Here is a 16,985-nt window from a genome sequence, read left to right on the forward strand (position 1 = left end):
ACTCAGACCAGAGTGGTGGTGGTGGTGGTGGTGATGGTGGTGGTGGCAGCAGCTGGGGGGTGGGGTGGGATAGTAAGACCTAGAACCCTTCACCCCCACAAAAAAAGAGACAGTTTTTAAAAACGCTAATTAGAAGCCACAAAGGCATTAATATATAATTAACATCTAAAACAGGTAAAAGAGAACATCAATTATTGCCTTTTACTCTACAATTAAAATTTCATACATCAAAATAAAGGGGTAGCAATGAAATGGGTCTGAATGAACTATTGCCCAAAAAGAATTTTCTGCAGGCTCTTCGTATTACTGCTCTCTTGCACACAGGCAAGGTCACAATTAAAATGTAAGGTAACCTGCTAGGAAAATTTACATGGATTTTCTCAAGGAAAACCTCCATTTTTTAGGATCTCAGTAATTTCCAGAATCCATGTAGATTAAGTCCAGAATCCATGTAGATTAAGGAAGGAACCTCCCTGACATACAGCTGGGCTGCCCCGCAGCTCACACTAGTCATCCCAAGGCACAGCTGTGCTCACTGTACCCTAACACCAGGTCCCTTGCCAGCCTACGGCAGCGAGGAGAGAATCTCTTTTCACTTGGGGGAAGCAAATAAAACTGGTATCTAAACTAACTCAGAGGATTCCCCTGCAGGAAGTAGCTTTCAGGTACTCCCACACCTGCACTAAAATCATCGAGACCTCTACCTACAACAGTACTGTAACAGTCACTCAGCACGGCAGTCTACAGTAAATATGAGTGTAGGCCTGGGACTGCACTCTGGAAGACAGTGTTGTTGTTTTTACAGAAAGTATGTATATTCTTCAAATAGCAACCTCAGGGGTACTGAAGGAAGAGGGGTACGGACACAGTGTCAGACTACAGATGTCCACCTTACTTATCAGGGAGCATTGTCACACTTTCATCAACACTGTGCCTGAACGGAGCGGCAAACAAAGAGGCCCTCACTATTTCATGGCTGCACCAAATTCGACCTCTACTATATCCAAAAGGCATTCTACCAATGGACAAAAAGGATATACTAACCTGCAAACACTTGATGGTCAAGATGTAACATAGTAGCTGAGCCATATTCTGAGTCTTATCTAAACATACAAATATCACTGAATACAGATTTCAAAATCATAAACCAAGGGACTGAGCTTACCAAACAGGATAAAAGGAATGTCTTCATATTCTTTAATAAGGTGTTTATTTACACATGAGAGAAAAGATACTCATTTTTACATTAAAAACAAACAAACTGTAGTTCCTGGATGAGCATCAGTGGAACTAATGGTATGAGCTGTCTGGTGCATGAAGCATTCCAGGGCAACTTTACCCATGTCTTTGAGACAATGGCTCACTTCTGTTTTGTTTTTTTATATGGGCAGGCAGAGGAAAGACTTCTATACAACTATGGCTGAATAGGAATCAAACCCCAACTCATTCCAAGTTCATTAGTATTAAGAATTAAGAGCTGCACAGTCCAACCCTCTCTAACATAACTATCTTTCAAGGAATTTTTGAACTTGAAAATTTTCCAGATCCACTAAATTGAATACATTCACTTTAAGCCCAGATTGCTTCCCAAGCTAATATTCATTATCTAACACTTCAACCCATTTTTTTAGAGACCTTTTGGTACCCCTACACATCTTTATCATTCTCTTTAACTTTAGCTCATTTTGAACTTTTCCTTTAATGCTAACTTATATTCATACATATGGTACACACACACACACACACACACACACACACACACACAGTGCTACCCAACCTGAGTTGTTTGGCATAATAATATAAAGATTAGGTAATCTGTTTACTACGTATTGTCAGTAGATTGGCCTAATAATATATTGCTACTTAATAATTTATCAAATATGTAAAAAAAACCTATTATGATTAATAAGCTTACTAGGTTCACAGAAAGAAGCCTTTTGTCTCTGTGTATTTTCTCAATCAACAGATACTAAAAGAATCACCTTAATGTAGGAGATTGTCTGATATTTAAGGGGATTGGTTCTCATTCTCAAGAAGAGTGTGGGAAGCAGAGGAAGTGTCTCTGCTGCTAAGTGCAGGGAAGGTTTAACTCAGTGACATAGCGGGACCCCTGACTCATCAGATCCATGTATTTGAGAAAACTTACTCCAACTAATATTTAATGGTATTAATTCTGAGAATGTACCTATCTGCATCAAAAGATAGTTGCCTGATCCAGAACTAAAGACACAGCCTGAAATGTAACAGCTAGTACACAGAGGCTCCAGTGGCTAGATCCCCCATTTGGTTCAAGCAGAGTTGTGTGAACAGAGGACTGCAGCGGTGTTAAAGAACTCCAGTGATTACTAGTGATCAGTCTGACATTCAGAGTGAACTTGTGATGTCCAAGACAGGAGCCATTCACATGTGGTCACTGAACACTCAAAATGTAAATAGTCTAAATTGATCTGTCTTAAGTGTAAAACATGTTGGATTTCCAAAACTTTATATAAAGACTATATATATAAAAAAAAGAGAAGACTACAATAGTCGTCCCTCCGTATCCAAGGATTCCAGGATCTCGAGGATCCCAAAACCCAAGGACACTCAAGTCCCTTATATAAAATTGTGTAGAGTATTTGCATATAACCTACATACATCCTCCTGTATACTTTACATCTCCAGATTATTTATAATACCTAATACAATGTGAATGCTCCATAAATCACTGTTTAATTATATTGTTTAGGGAACAATGACAAGGAAAACAAGTCTACACATTTAGTACATAGGACATGTCGCAATATCCTAACTTTCTCCCCCCTAATATTTTTGATCCATGGGTAGTTGAACACACAGGGAATCTGCAAATATGGAAGACTAACTGTAGGCTCAGTAACAGTTTTTTAAAATGAGCATATGTTGAAATATTATTTTTAACCTATTAAATACATTATTTAAATTAATTTCACCTATTTTTTTACTTTAATGTGACTAATAGAAATTTTTAAATTACGTGCGGCTTTTATTATGTTTCTCTTGGACAGTGCTGTCATGAACCATATGAAATAGTTGCTATTCAATATTTTTTAATCTACTCAAATGGCAGTTTTATGATTCAAAGAATATTGCAATAATTAGTATCTGAACATGAAATGTCTTACATGTTAAAAAGGAGTGCATATGCCGTAATGCCAAGAACTACTGAAATGGGGCAGGTAAAAGGACATTTTACTCAAAAGCGAGTAATCTCTTTAAGTATTGCTACTTGAGAGAGCTAGTCAACTCCTCCCATTCTATCACACACTCTGGGAATTACAAGTTTACTTCTCAGAAGACAGAGTTTAAAACAAGATACCTTGCCTCGAATTTGTTCCTTGCTTGGGTCAAACTTGCCAAGTAAATAATACATACACATGTTTATTTTAATAAAAGGCCTTCCAAGGTGTTAAGCCAAAAGATGCAAATGAGCCTCACTATACAGGAGGATTGAAACAGGACTGACAAAGTCACTAAAAAGAAGGAGAGTAGCAGTAAGTTGAAACAAGACAGCCTTTCATACTTAACAATGCTAACTTTCCAACTAATCATCTAAATGGGGAAATGCCTGGTTTTTCTTTATTAAAATACTTTCAGCTGCATGGATGCAGGTTAAACATATGCCCATATTTAATGGTAAAGACTCTTTCTGAGAACGTGTGAATCTAGAAAAACCTAGTACATGCAGGGTGGCCACTCACAAATTTCAAAACAGCACACCATCCCCAAGCTGTTTTTTGAAACCTAAACATGACATGGCTGTTCATTTAAGAATTTTCTAAAAAGGGCAGAAGCCAGTACAAAGAAATGAAACATACATGACATGTATCCCCTTCAAATCAGGTCTGATAAGGTTGCCCTTAGCTATAAAAGGAGAGTAAAACCTAAAAAGGACTTCTGATAAAATTATTCGCTAAAATAGGTCAAATTAGTGCATTCATAAGAAATTCTCCATCAAAACTTGTAGAGGCCTGTTATGATATGGCTACGCCATCTTATGATGGCTTTAAAGAATTCTAGTTTGAACTTTGAAAAGTTCAGAGTCTACATATAAATGTCGTTTACTTACATTCTTACCCTCTAGGTCTCTACTGGGAATTACCAATGGCTGGGATCAGACAAGCAATTTTCCTACCTTCTCACCCACCCAAAATAGTATTTTCCATGGACGTGATTCCCATCACTTACCAATCTCATAATGGCAACACATCAAATAGCATCAATATGAACAAAGGACAAAAACTGAGTTTTAAACATACTTTTCTAGAGTGGCAAGCAGAGGATCTGGCTCTGGACTGTTCTGAATTTGTAACATCTGGTCTCTGCTCAGGCGAACAATTTCACAAAGTGACTGTGATGCATTTGAATGCCGCTAAAGAAAAAAAGTACAATTTTAACTATAAAACATGTCAAAAGTCAAATTTATAAAAAGTTAGGAAGGAAACTGCTTAAGATATGACACAAATTAACACTGGCCATAAGATGCAGTGAGTAAAAAGTCAAGCTCAAAATAAGTAACATATGGAAAAAGCATGAGTTTTTTATTCTGCCAAGCTAATGAGCTTGACTTAACAATATTGCACAGTACATGTTGCTAATTGTGGGGAGATGTGATAGAAATTTTGGAAAGGAAAAGCTACTACAACTGCATTCTTGGAAAAAAAACACACCCCCAAAACATATGCTTTTATCAGAATAAAAAAAAAAGCAAATACAGCTTTAAGGACTATACCAATGGGTAAGAAATATTACACTTTTCCCAACTGTAGAGTGTATTTACCTTACAGGAAAACTCTAAAATCTCAGTGCCCAAAGACTGAGCATCACCTGCAGTACAGGTAGAACAATGATATTCCAGCATAGATGACACACGCACCGGGATATCAAAATCCACTGATTGGAATCAGGAGCCTAATATTTCCTTAATAAATAGAAATTGGGCAGTACAATTTTAGCATGTGATTTATCATTTAATACAGAAATATCAATAGGACTGTCCCAAAGGGTGAAATTAACTTTCTTGCAAGTCAGGATTGAACTATTTCCAATCTTTTGATTGATAATTTCCTGACGCCCCAAACACTTTGTCCTTTGGAAAGAACCTACTGCAGAATGGGGCTTCTCCTTTGATTTCGCCTGGACCCTGCCGTTAGGTATAACATCCTGCTGAACCATCAGTTCTTCTGCTCAAGAACCTGAACCTAGTGAGGGGCAAGTCCACAGCCACATGCTCCTGTGCATGGGCAGGCCGTGCTCCCGCCATCACTTTCCACATGCCCATCGCTGGAACCACCTACCATCCACCTCCCAAGCCACAGGAGGGAAGGTTACTTCCCTTAGACTCAAGGCTTCTTCTAAGCAGCGTCCTCACACTTGGGCACCTGACACACTGGAATGTGTCTTCAATGTCAACAGTAACAATACTACATTGCCCCAAAAAGAATGATGGAGAATCAACAACCCCTTTAATAGTTAGCTCTTTTCTTCTTCTTCTTCTTTTTTAAATGCCTAATTTAGATAAACTCCAGGTACAAAGTTTTGAAATGGACCAGAGTGAAGGGGAGGGGTTCATCTTAATCGAAAACAGGCCTTCATGAGAACACACCCTTTGGTGACACACCTCCTTCTTTTGCACTCTCCTGTCTAACCAGCAGCCTAAGGGTACAAGGAGGTGCCCCTGTGCCTCATGATATAGCCTGCATCTTCTTGAAACCAACTCCTTCATACAGATTAAGTTGAACAGCATAGAACTGTCATGTCTGTAGGCAGAAATGGCTGAATGCTGAAAAATTCTGCATGGCTCAGTCCACTACTGAAGGTGGCAAGAGTAGCAGCAGAGAAGCATGGCGCTAGCCTCCTCGACACAGCCATACCAGCTGATCCCCGAGACCCCATCCTGACAGGCGGCCCCTCAGCAGAGCTCAATCTTCAAAGTGCAAAGCAGTGTCAATCCTAATGCCAAGTCCATCTTCAGCACCCAGGACCAAGCCAAACCTGCCAGAGCATAAAGTCCAGGCCAAGAAGGACAAGCTCCAAGACCCCATCACTTAGGGATTCAACGGAGTCAACAGTGACCAAGGCCCTGACACAAATGCAGATGTGGCCATGTCATGTGGAAGCATGGACAGAGGTCTGTAACAAAGGCAAGCAGATTCCGCATGAAATCCGGGCACTGGAAAGGAGAATGCTACAACCAGACCTTGCTGCTTTCCATACTTCTGGAAATTTTCTGGGTATCAGCAAAAAATATTAAACATAGTATTTTTAAAGCCTTTAGTGTTTAGAAAATTGGCAACTTTTAGAATGCTAGGTTATCACTGTTCTACCTGCCCTCCATTTCACATTTCATGCAATTATGTTCAATGCCCGAATAAACATGGTTCTTTTTTTAAAAAAAATCAGTTTACAGTCAGAAAAGGGAACTTACATCTTCTTCTTGCGATGGATGAACTATTTCCACAAGCCTCTGGATAATTTTCTCCTCATTTAACCACTGTAAAACACATTGTAGAAGTGATCATAGCAATGCGTGGCTCTTGTTCAAGCCCCAATGAAGGTTAACATACTTGGAAATATCCATCACATTTTAAGTAGAATGTTACAGGTTTCTCTGGACTTTGAACACTACAGGAAATTAAAAGTCCCCCAAGGAAAAGGCCAGTGAATATATCATTTTAACAGTAGCCAACAGTACCAAGTACTCCCCAACTTACAATGCCCACATAATGAAAATTCTATACGTCAGCTTCCTAGCCATTGGATAATTCACTGAGTACTAAAAGGGTCTGAACTTCGGTTACTGGAGGTTGGGGGATGGAATTCATACATTTTCTATAAAAGAGTATTTACATTAGGAGAGCTTCAAAAGATTGAGAAAAGCAATATTTAGTATTAAGCCTCTGGCTTAAAACACATTATGAACTTTTAGATTCAGAAACCAAAACAATCACAGGAAACATGGGGGCGGGGGAGGGGGGCATAGGTGGAGGCAGCACTACAGAAGCAGTTTATCTACCCTGTCACATGTTAGCAAAGAGCTATTATCATGGCTATGACAGTCTCCTCTTCAGCCACACATGAAATACTGCTGTGAATGAAAACATGAGGAGATGAAAATAAGAATAAGTAAAAACTCAGTTTGTGTAATACCAGTTCCTCAAGGAACAGAAACACCATAATAAATGAGATGCTCAATACCTAGAAAGGATGCCCCCCAAAAAAGGTTTAAGGAGATGGGGAGATAGCTAAATTTACTAAAGGTATAGAGAGAAACCCTAATACTGTCCATACTGTCCCCAGCTTCTTAAGGAGACATGCCAAAGGAAATGTGAACAATAGCTATTGGGGGAACAAAGGTAGAGGCCCAACTTCACAGTTTAAAATCTGTTTTATGGTGTGCACAGGAATCACCCTCCCAGGGTCTTGTTCAGTGCAGATCTGACTCAGCAGGGCAGGGCAAGACCCGAGTTTCTGGGTTTCTAACAAGCTCTCAGGTGATGTTTGGGACCACACCGTGAGTAACTATGGTGTCTCCTAAAACAGAGGATGGTAATGCCTGTACAAAGGGGGTGGGGTGGAGGGTTCTGACCATCACTCGTCAGTCCCCCACCCTACTGCCTTCATAGCTATTAATAAGTAGCTACATTTCACGCCCACTTTTTGACTGATCCCCCATAGTGGGCCCCCAAATAAAGTAAGTCATTTAGGAGTTTTCAGCTACCCTTCCCCTAACTTATGCCTTTACTAACTACCTGTCACTGTATCCCTCTAAAAAACCATACCGAAAATTTACCTCTGTAATAATCCAAATATAAAGGTGACTTTCCCCCTTGTCCTCAACAGTCTTCCCTGGAATCCTCAACCTTTTTTCACATATACAAAAACATACCTAAAAGGAACCAGTGTTCCAATTCAGGGCCCTTCCATGGGCAGGGCCCAAGACATTCCCTAGGTCCACCAACTGGTTTCCTCACAATGAGCACGGTTCTCAGTAGACCTCTACCTTGTTCTACATATCCAGCCCCACGCCCATGCCCAGATCCTCCCACTCACACAAACACACCACTTCTGCAGAGCATCCCCTTTCCTGGGGCATCACTTGACAAACGCTCCTGTCTCTCCTTCTTTAATTAAAATTAGCATTCCCAATAAAACTCATTTCCAGAGAAAGAAAGTAGTTCTAAGATTCGAGGTTGGATATTTAAGATGGAATGGAATCAACTAGGGAGTGGTTCTGGAAGAAGGCAAGGAAGAGAACGAGAGGGAGAGACAGAAGACAAGAAGGCAAAGACAAAGGTCTATGGGAAACTTGAAGTTACTCACGCCTCCCTCTTCCCACCCAAATCCTGCTCAAGAGGCACATGTATCCTAAAATAATCATCTCCCCAAATTTTTAAATATGTGCCCTTTTGGAAATAAGCTCTAGTCTCCTTATCTCATGCTCTTAGAAAGTTACTTCTGAAGCCTCATTCCCTGGAAATACAGACACCTCTCCTTTTCAACTTGTAGAGATAACTCTGTGATGTGACCATCTTCTCAAGAAAGAAGCCTCAAAGCATCTCAAATGAGATGCAGCTCATAACAGTCATACTTCTGCTTTCACTACCTGGCCAGCTTTGAGACAAATCCTCAGCCCGTTCTACCTGCTTACCCCACTGACAAACAAGCCAGCAAAGGAAACAGAAGGCCCCAGAAGGAAGAATCCCAGAAACCTAGGGGTGTGCACATCTGAAACCTTAATCCTGCAAAATCTGAATCTCTTCCTATCTCGGAACAACCTTCTGCCCCACCCTGTCCCCTACCCTCCTCTAGTTCCCCAGATAACCTTCTACCAACCCGTGGAATCCCACCCCAGCAGACAGCAGCCTGTGGGTTCATGCGCGCCTCTCTTCACCCCGATCAAGGACAGTCACAATTCTACTCACATTCAGCACATCTTGCCTGGGCTGTGGAGGCTCGATGCACGTCAGGAGCCTGAGCAACAAGTCCATGATAGCTGAAGTTCCTATGTGCTTTATAATAAGGTCTACAAAATCACGTTTCTTCTTTAAGAAATCCACAATCTAGAGGAGAACAAACCAAAACTGAAAGACATGTAACCTGAGAACTAGAAATTTTAGAATGCTGCCAGTCCTGCCCCCACCAAAATCCTATCACCACTGTGAGCGGAGGAACAGCAAATGTTGAATTCATAACAAGATGTCAAGTTGGGAAGCCTGCTAATTGTTATGCTATTCAAAAACCCTTTGGGGGAAAAAACTCCCAAATTATCACATATTCTCTAATACAAATACACCATCACAGAATCTTTTATTTCTGTTCACTTCCATTAATTATTAATTCAGAGAAAGAGGATATATCATTTCAGTTTATGAACATAAAGCAAGTCCATTATTAGACTGTGCACTAAATTGCGGATACATATTTAAAATCCTAATTATACTCTAGCCAGTGAGAGAAAAAAATTCAAAACATTAAGATTTCTCTATCAGTCAAAGTGACTAACTCACCTGCTATAGAAACATCACGTGGATTTTATTTTAGCAATTCACCTGATCAGATTCACACAAGGAGAGTGACTGTGGCAGAGGCTGACAGTATACCGAGACCATGACGACAGAAATAAAGTTACATCCCTGCCACCTGGGTCTTTTCTGTACAGGAAGAAGAAGGAGACTGTTTTGTCCCATACTCCCTTGTGTACTTCTGGTTTCTGTCTGTGTGCAGGAATCATCTATTCACAAGTCCCAGAAGCAGCAGCCCAGCATGGCAGCTGCTCTAACATAGTCCCACTGTAATCTCTCAAAAGCCCCAGTGGTGGGGTTTCTTAACTCATGTTGCAGAAACCAAGGCTCAAGCGGCTGTCCTGAAATTTAAACTTAGATTTATATGTCCCCAAAGCCATGATCCTGCTATTATCCCACGAGAAGTCTAACAGCCAACTAAACCTGCTTCACACACAGAACCAGGTGTAAGTGCAGGATTAACAATCCCATGTGGCTTCTCTAGACAATGATGTTAAATGTTGTAATAAACCTTCAAGAAGTCATACACACTGAATCCACTCACAATTGAGTCACACAATAGTATTAAAAACACAGTTAAGGAGAGAGGAGGAAAAAGCACTAGATCTGGAACCCAAAGGCACAGCCAGGACAGCAATATGTCCTATACAGAGGATGACACTGTTGATGTACTAAGTCATCCAACAATGAAGGTGCCCTACAACTGGACTTTATGCTCCACCAGCTAATAAATGTCTGTACCAGTTAAGCCAGGTTGAGTCTGATTTTTTTTTCATTACTTAACAGCTGCATATATACTAATTCATCATGTAATGGGAAATCTTTATTTACACTCATAATTCCCAAAAGGTTAGAGAGGTGCCAGTTTGACCCTTTTCCTGGAGCTAAAAGGCCAAGGGCTATAGAATCCACTTGTTTTCATTCAAGGAGTCCTGAACCAAGAAGCACAATGAACAGCAGTGACTGGGCCATTTTCTCAGCATTTAATTGGCACATACCATCATCTTTACACAGATACTATATCTGACCTTGAAGACCAACACAAATACTCAGAAAAGCTTCAAGTGCATTCTCACTCATGACCCTGAAAACCAGGACCTGTTTCAATAGGCACTACAACCATCTGGAACTGACTAGTAATTTAGGCTGTGGGGTGACTTGAACTTTCCTGTAACAGTAAGCAGTCCTATTATTTCTCATCGGAAGGCAGAAGAGAGAAAGACAATCTATCAGAGCAATCATGATTTGGGGAAGATTCTCTAAGAAAAAAGAACCTCAATTCCAATACATTTAAGAAGGTAATCCTACTCAGTTAAAACATGAAAGAATGACCTCCTCTCTAAAATAAAACATGTATCCACTTCACCCTGGCATAGGATAAACACACTAGGCCTAAGATAGTTCCAGTCCCTCCACATGTGCAGATAGCAAGGCGGATCCTGGAGCCTGCTTTCCCCCATGAAGGATGCCAGGCCCCACAGGTTTGACTACTTGCAACGCTGTCATCACACCTCTGCTCACTGCACTCTGGCAGGACTGACAGTTTGTACTTGGACATCTGAGGCTCGATGCTCCTTGGCTGCCTGTTTTCTCTAAGTGGATCATAATCAATGGTCAGCAGACGCTTTTCACACCAATACTGATTAGAGCAGTGATTCTCAAACTGTAGCATGCATCAGTCATCTGGAACAGCGGTTGCCAAGCGGTGGTCCACGGACCACTGGTGGTCCATGAGATCCGAAAGGTTGGCGACCGCTGGTTTAAGGAAACCTTTGGAGCAGTGGTCGCCAACTGGTGGTCCGTGAGGCCCAAAAGGTTGGCGACCGCTGATCTGGAAGACTTGTTAAAATCCCAGATGGCTGAGCCCAACCCCCGAGAGTCCAAGTCAGTAGGTCTGAAGTGGGGCTCAAGAACTTGCATTTCTAACCAAGTATCAACAGGTACTCATGCTGCTGGTCCTGGGACCACACTTTTTGAGAACCACTACATATACAACTGATACTTGGAAAATAAATTTCCCACGGACATCTGAATTATTTAAAAAGCAAACAAAGTGGGGTAGGAGAAAAACAAGAAGAAAAAGGAGGAGAAGGAGAGGGGTGGGGGAGTTCCTGCCATAACAGTAAGGCCTGAATTTCTGCCAATCACTACAGCAGAGCTACATAATAGGTACATGACAGTCTATACCCAGATGTCTCAAGCGAAACTTTTTTTTTAGTAGAATCAAAATGGAAACAATCACCATTTGTATAAACCAATAATCAATTACATTTATAAGAAAGCTTTTTTATTTAAGCTTCATTTGTAATCATCAAGGGGAAAAAACCATTGTTACTTTACCACAGTCACTAGGCCTCCACTCACACACTCAACTGCTCAGTATGCACCGTCATGCCATCTTCCCAAACAGATACTAGCGTTCTCATGCTTCTAGCTACTTGTCAAAAGAGAAAACCACAGACTACTAAAAAACCGAGATGTGAGGCACTTAGAAAAGAACGTAAAGTTAGAACATATTAATGTGTAAATCAATGTTAAGCCAGCAAACATTTAGAAAGCTTAAGGTATAAAATATATTCTTTTATAAAAGCTGGACTTACGAGCACACTCAGAACACTGAAGCAAAAAAATTACTGGGGATCATCTCAGAGTGATGATCAGCCCTAATACTTACCTTTTGGAAAACAATATTTACCTGTTCTGGTTTTCTGCTGATAAGAATACTTAGCACCTTGCTGAAGAAACTGGCAAGTAGTGGGTTCAAGGGGGAATCGTTTAGGAGGAAGCTATATAATTTCATTAGCAAGGATTCATCTTCTCCCAGTCTATCATTGATCTGAGAAACATCAGAAGTGAGCAACTCACAAGATATATTTGGATACCTAGAAAAATAGGATACTTGTATCATCATCTACATTAACAGTTTAATTGCATAAAGTAACACACAAATCAGAAAGGCTTCCTAAAATTTTGTGGGGAAAAAAATTATCTTCTGAGAATTCAAAATCATTTCAATCTATTCTGTCCAACCTCTAAAGTGAATTTGCTATGTCTAAAATACTGTTCCTAAACCAAGCTTTAACAAAAATACATTTCCCCCAACAAAACTAGAACACACCTAGAACTCAGAGGAGCCAAAAAGGGGGGAAGGGGTTATGCTGCAGGGGCATGGCCTTCTCAGATGAGGCAAGATGTGACAGGTAAAAAGCCTTGTGCTGCAGTCATCAGTAGCTACTCTGGCACAGCTTATAGGACAACCAAGAGGGACACTGGTTTCCAGGAAACTGCGCACAGCACCTTGTAAGTACTCAAGACACATTTAGGTCCCTAGACTGGCCACTACTAATTTCATATGGGTTACAAATGGTACTAGAAAGTTGTTTTGGGAGCTTCTCAAATGTTCAATCTATATTATATCTTAAGAGAATAAACATTCTAATATACTAGAGAACAGGACATCTGCCTGAGTGAGCCAGGTGGGAAGCTATAGCCGATTTGGCTCAGTGGATAGAGCATAGGACTGCGGACTGAAAGGTCCCGGGTTCGATTCCAGTCAAGGGCACATGCTCAGGTTGCGGGCTTGATCCCCAGTTGGGGGTATGCAAGAGGCAGTTGATCAATGATTCCCTCTCATCATGGATGTTTCTCTCTCTCTCTTTCTGTCCCTTCCTCTCTGAAATCAATAAAAATATATTTAATAAGAACAAACAAACAAACACACTCTCCACACCAGCCTTCCAAGGTCTCTGGGGATCAATCCACCATCAGATTTCAATGCTGTGGAACACAGATCTCTTCTACAGACCCCACAGCACTAGAAGTACCTGTACCCCTCAAGCTAGCATGTCTCTGAGCACCAAAGGGCTCTCTCCCTCTCTCTCTTCCTTTCTCTCTCTCTCTCTGAAAAACAGGCAGTAGATCCATTTCCTGCACTCAGTCTCTGACCACAATTTCTCATGCTTTCAGTAGCATTGGAGACTGCAAGGTCTGTGTACACTGTACTCTCCCCAACCCAGTTTACTTCTCTCTTCTTTATTCCTCCCTGTCAAGCAGCCAGGATCCAGAACCATCTAATCATCAGGAATAGGAAGCTCAAATGCTGACCCGGACAGGGAAGTGACAGAACAGCCAGAAGCAGCTGTATGACCAAAGAGAGAGGTGAGGACTGGGGGCTGGAATACACAAGCAAGTGGTTGCCTGTTTTGAGGCCCCTGGCTGGAGAGGCCACTGGCATCAGACCAGAAAGCTGCAGCACCTGAGGGGATCTGGCATGAGGTCAGAAGACTGAGCAATAGGAAAATGTCCCCAAATGAACCTTTGCAGGGAGAGAGAAAAAAAAAAAAACACACACAAAAAAAACTGGAGACAATAGAACTGGCAGGTGCGTGGGCACAAAAATCACATTATCAAATAGCCACTTCTAGAGGCTTGTGGCTCAATCAAATTAAAACCTTCCTCACATGTTGGCATATAGATGCCGGAACATAAAGTCGCCATTATGCTGGGGAAGTGGGGGCAGGATTATCAAGTGATTACAGGTGTGACTTCTAGAGTCACATCACTGAGGTTAGGAATCTGTCTCCACCACTTATAATCTGTATCATGGGCAAGTTACTTAACCTCTCTGGGCCTCAGTTTCCAAGTCTGTAATGTTAAGACAATAGTCCTACTCCACTGGGGAGAATAATACATACAAAATACTGAGAAGAAAGGCTTAGAGCAGTGGTCGGCAAACTCATTAGTCAACAGAGCGGCAAACCGCGGCTTTGCCGACCACTGGCTTAGAGTAAATGAGTGTTAGCTGTTTTTATTCCTTCTTATTTTCTACTTTATAGAAGTGCTGAAATGCTGCTATAGGGCTTGGGGGGCACATTGTCTCAACTACCGCAATTTGTAAGTTACTGGCAAATAAAGGATTGGTAAAAGGCAGTAGACCTCAACCCCAGTTGCAAACCAAATGTATAGGCATACTCTCTAAATTCTGACACAGAGGTCATCTTTTTAATTTTGCATCCATTTTCCCGCAGGTAACTTGGAAGTGTGATCTAGCTTAAAAAGCGCATATGTGGGGCCTAGGCACTACAGACAAGGCTCAAAGTTATACTTCTGGACAGGCTGAAGCTACACCCTCTCTCCCTCAACATTAAAAAAGTTTCAAAAATACCCAAAGTGGTTGAGCAATGAATGACCCATGAACCAGGAGGTCACGGTTCAATTCCCGGTTCGGGGCACATGCTGGGGTTTTGGGCTCAGTCCCTAGAAGGGGGCGTGCCAGAGGCAGACGATCAATGATTCTCTCTCATCACTGATGTTTTTCTCTCTCTCTCCCCCTCTCCCTCTCTCAGAAATCAATAAAAACAAATGAACAAACAATAAACCCTCTACCTCACCCCTGGGCAAGGCCTCTGCTCCTTCCCCACACATACTCTGACTTTGATTCCTTCCTTGGCACTGAGAACACAGAAGCAATCAGAAGAGAACCCTGGTTGACTGCACCCTGACCTGGGAGCCAGCCTTGCTCCTAAAGCTACTAGTCATTTGTCCTCTTGATCCCATCCCCATCCACCCATTCAAGCACAGCACATCACTCAATCTCCATTCCTCCTCAGTCTACACTACACCATCATTTCCCTCTGAACTGAACCATTATTTCTTCCATCTAGGGCAGTGGTCGGCAAATGCATTAGTCAACAGAGCCAAATATCAACAGCACAACGATTGAAATTTCTTTTGAGAGCCAAATTTTTTAAACTTAAACTTCTTCTAACGCCACTTCAAAATAGTCTCGCCCAGGCCGTGGTATTTCGTGGAAGAGCCACACTCAAGGGGCCAAAGAGCTGCATGTGGCTCGCGAGCCGCAGTTTGCCGAACACGGATCTAGGGTAAAAGCCAACGCCGCCTTCTCCTGACTCCACATCTGCCTGTAGCTCCCCCTTTCTCCCTCTGCTCCCTTTCCAGGAACTAGAAAACTACCTGAAAAGAGCTGTCTCTGGTTTGTCTCCAATTCTTCCTCAAAGGCATCCAGGGCCCACGGGCTCCATGATGCAAACACCACAATCACCTGGCCAGTAGGCAGCAGCCCTGTCCCACTGTCCCGTCCCTTCTTCCCAAAGCCCTTCTTCCCTCGACTCTCAGGGTAGCAGCCCCTCCTGGTTTTCCTCTTGCCTCTAGAAGTCCGCAGTCCCTCTGTGGGAACTTTGACCCAACCAACAGCATTTTAGTTTTTGGATTTATACTTCTACTAAGGGCCTATTTTTAAAGTTCTGTTAGTTCAAATGTATGCTAAATTATTTAAAATTAGGTATCTGTCATTAGAATTAAAAAGGTTAGTGTAAAATGACAATCCTTTAATATGTTGTATATGATCACCGAACTAAGTTAGAACAATGATGAGTTTATAACTAATATGTAGTTATAAACTTCACAAAATACAGCAGTCACTCCATCATCCAGAAACTACAAAACACCAGTCTCAATTTCCTTAGATGACTATTGTCAACCCTAACTCTGAAGAGCTTTCCGATCCCACTGGGAAAACCCCTCTATACTAATCCTGTTGCCTGAGTCATCCAGCTGTAATGTAACATACACAGCTGATGGCACTGCCTAGGCCAGAAGCACAGCAGAGAACAGCTCTGCCCAGGTTATGCTCTCTTGAAATGGTGCCATCCAGAAGGCTGTGTCCAGGGGAGGCACACCTCCTTTTGCAACTTCAAATGTAGCACAAAAAAACACCACCAGAAAAACGCAAACAAACAAAAACCCCCACCAAAATGCTGGCATGGCATAACAAAAGCCACAACTACTTTTTGGTAAAATAAGCACTTTCCATAGGCGTGCCTACACTTCCCCAGTTAAAGAGGTATTAGCTTCATTCAGTACAGAAAGAATCAGAACCCAGAAGGGCAAGTCCCCTGCTCAATTTCTCAGAGCTTGTTAAAAGGGGAGGGCCACACCCCTCCCAGGAGGGTCTGATACAAAGCCCACACCACAGTGTCTCCTACCAGCATAAGCCCCAAACAAGCAGCACCCCACATGTGGCAGGAATTCCAAAGTAGCACAGTGTCTATCTCTTGAGAATGGGAATACACTAGTATTTCTGATACCAAATTTCTTTCCTTTTCTTTTTTCAGACACTGATCTCTGAGTGGAGGCTGTCAATGAATGCTAGTTGTCAATCTTCATGGCTGACAAGAGAAAATGACTAAAAACATTAATAATTATTATTTCCCTGACAGCAAAATTCTCACCACGAAGAAATGAAAAGATATCTAAAAAGAAAGGACAAAAGATAACCAACTAAAAAACATAATTCTTCTGTCCTGGCTGGGTGGCTCAGTTGGCTAGAGCGTCATCTCATATACCAAAAGGTTGCAAGTTCGATTCCCGGTCAGGGCATACATCTAGGTTTCTGGTTCAATGCCTGATCGGGGTTGACAGCAG

General features: G+C 41.7%; 1 protein-coding gene across 15 annotated transcripts in view; it reads right to left on the bottom strand.

The window, feature by feature from the left end:
- The window catches only part of PPP6R3 (protein phosphatase 6 regulatory subunit 3), a gene marked incomplete at its 3' end in the record, with an annotated part of 79,386 nt that overhangs the window by 48,002 nt on the left and 14,399 nt on the right, over nucleotides 1-16,985 (bottom strand). For 13 of the 15 annotated variants that reach the window (XM_080642667.1, XM_080642668.1, XM_080642666.1 and 10 more), the window contains 4 exons: nucleotides 12,238-12,424; nucleotides 8,943-9,080; nucleotides 6,446-6,511; nucleotides 4,278-4,390 (listed from right to left, as the gene is read on the bottom strand). In XM_080642667.1, coding sequence (XP_080498793.1) covers nucleotides 4,278-4,390; nucleotides 6,446-6,511; nucleotides 8,943-9,080; nucleotides 12,238-12,424 — 504 coding nt within the window. Of the gene's footprint in view, nucleotides 1-4,277; nucleotides 4,391-6,445; nucleotides 6,512-8,942; nucleotides 9,081-9,527; nucleotides 9,672-12,237; nucleotides 12,425-16,985 lie in introns of those variants that run through there. The other 2 variants (XM_080642665.1, XM_080642664.1) reach the window with 1 other exon arrangement.

The sequence above is a fragment of the Plecotus auritus genome, assembly GCF_963455305.1.
Source record: "Plecotus auritus genome assembly, chromosome: 9".
In the NCBI taxonomy this organism is placed as follows: Eukaryota; Metazoa; Chordata; class Mammalia; order Chiroptera; family Vespertilionidae; genus Plecotus; species Plecotus auritus.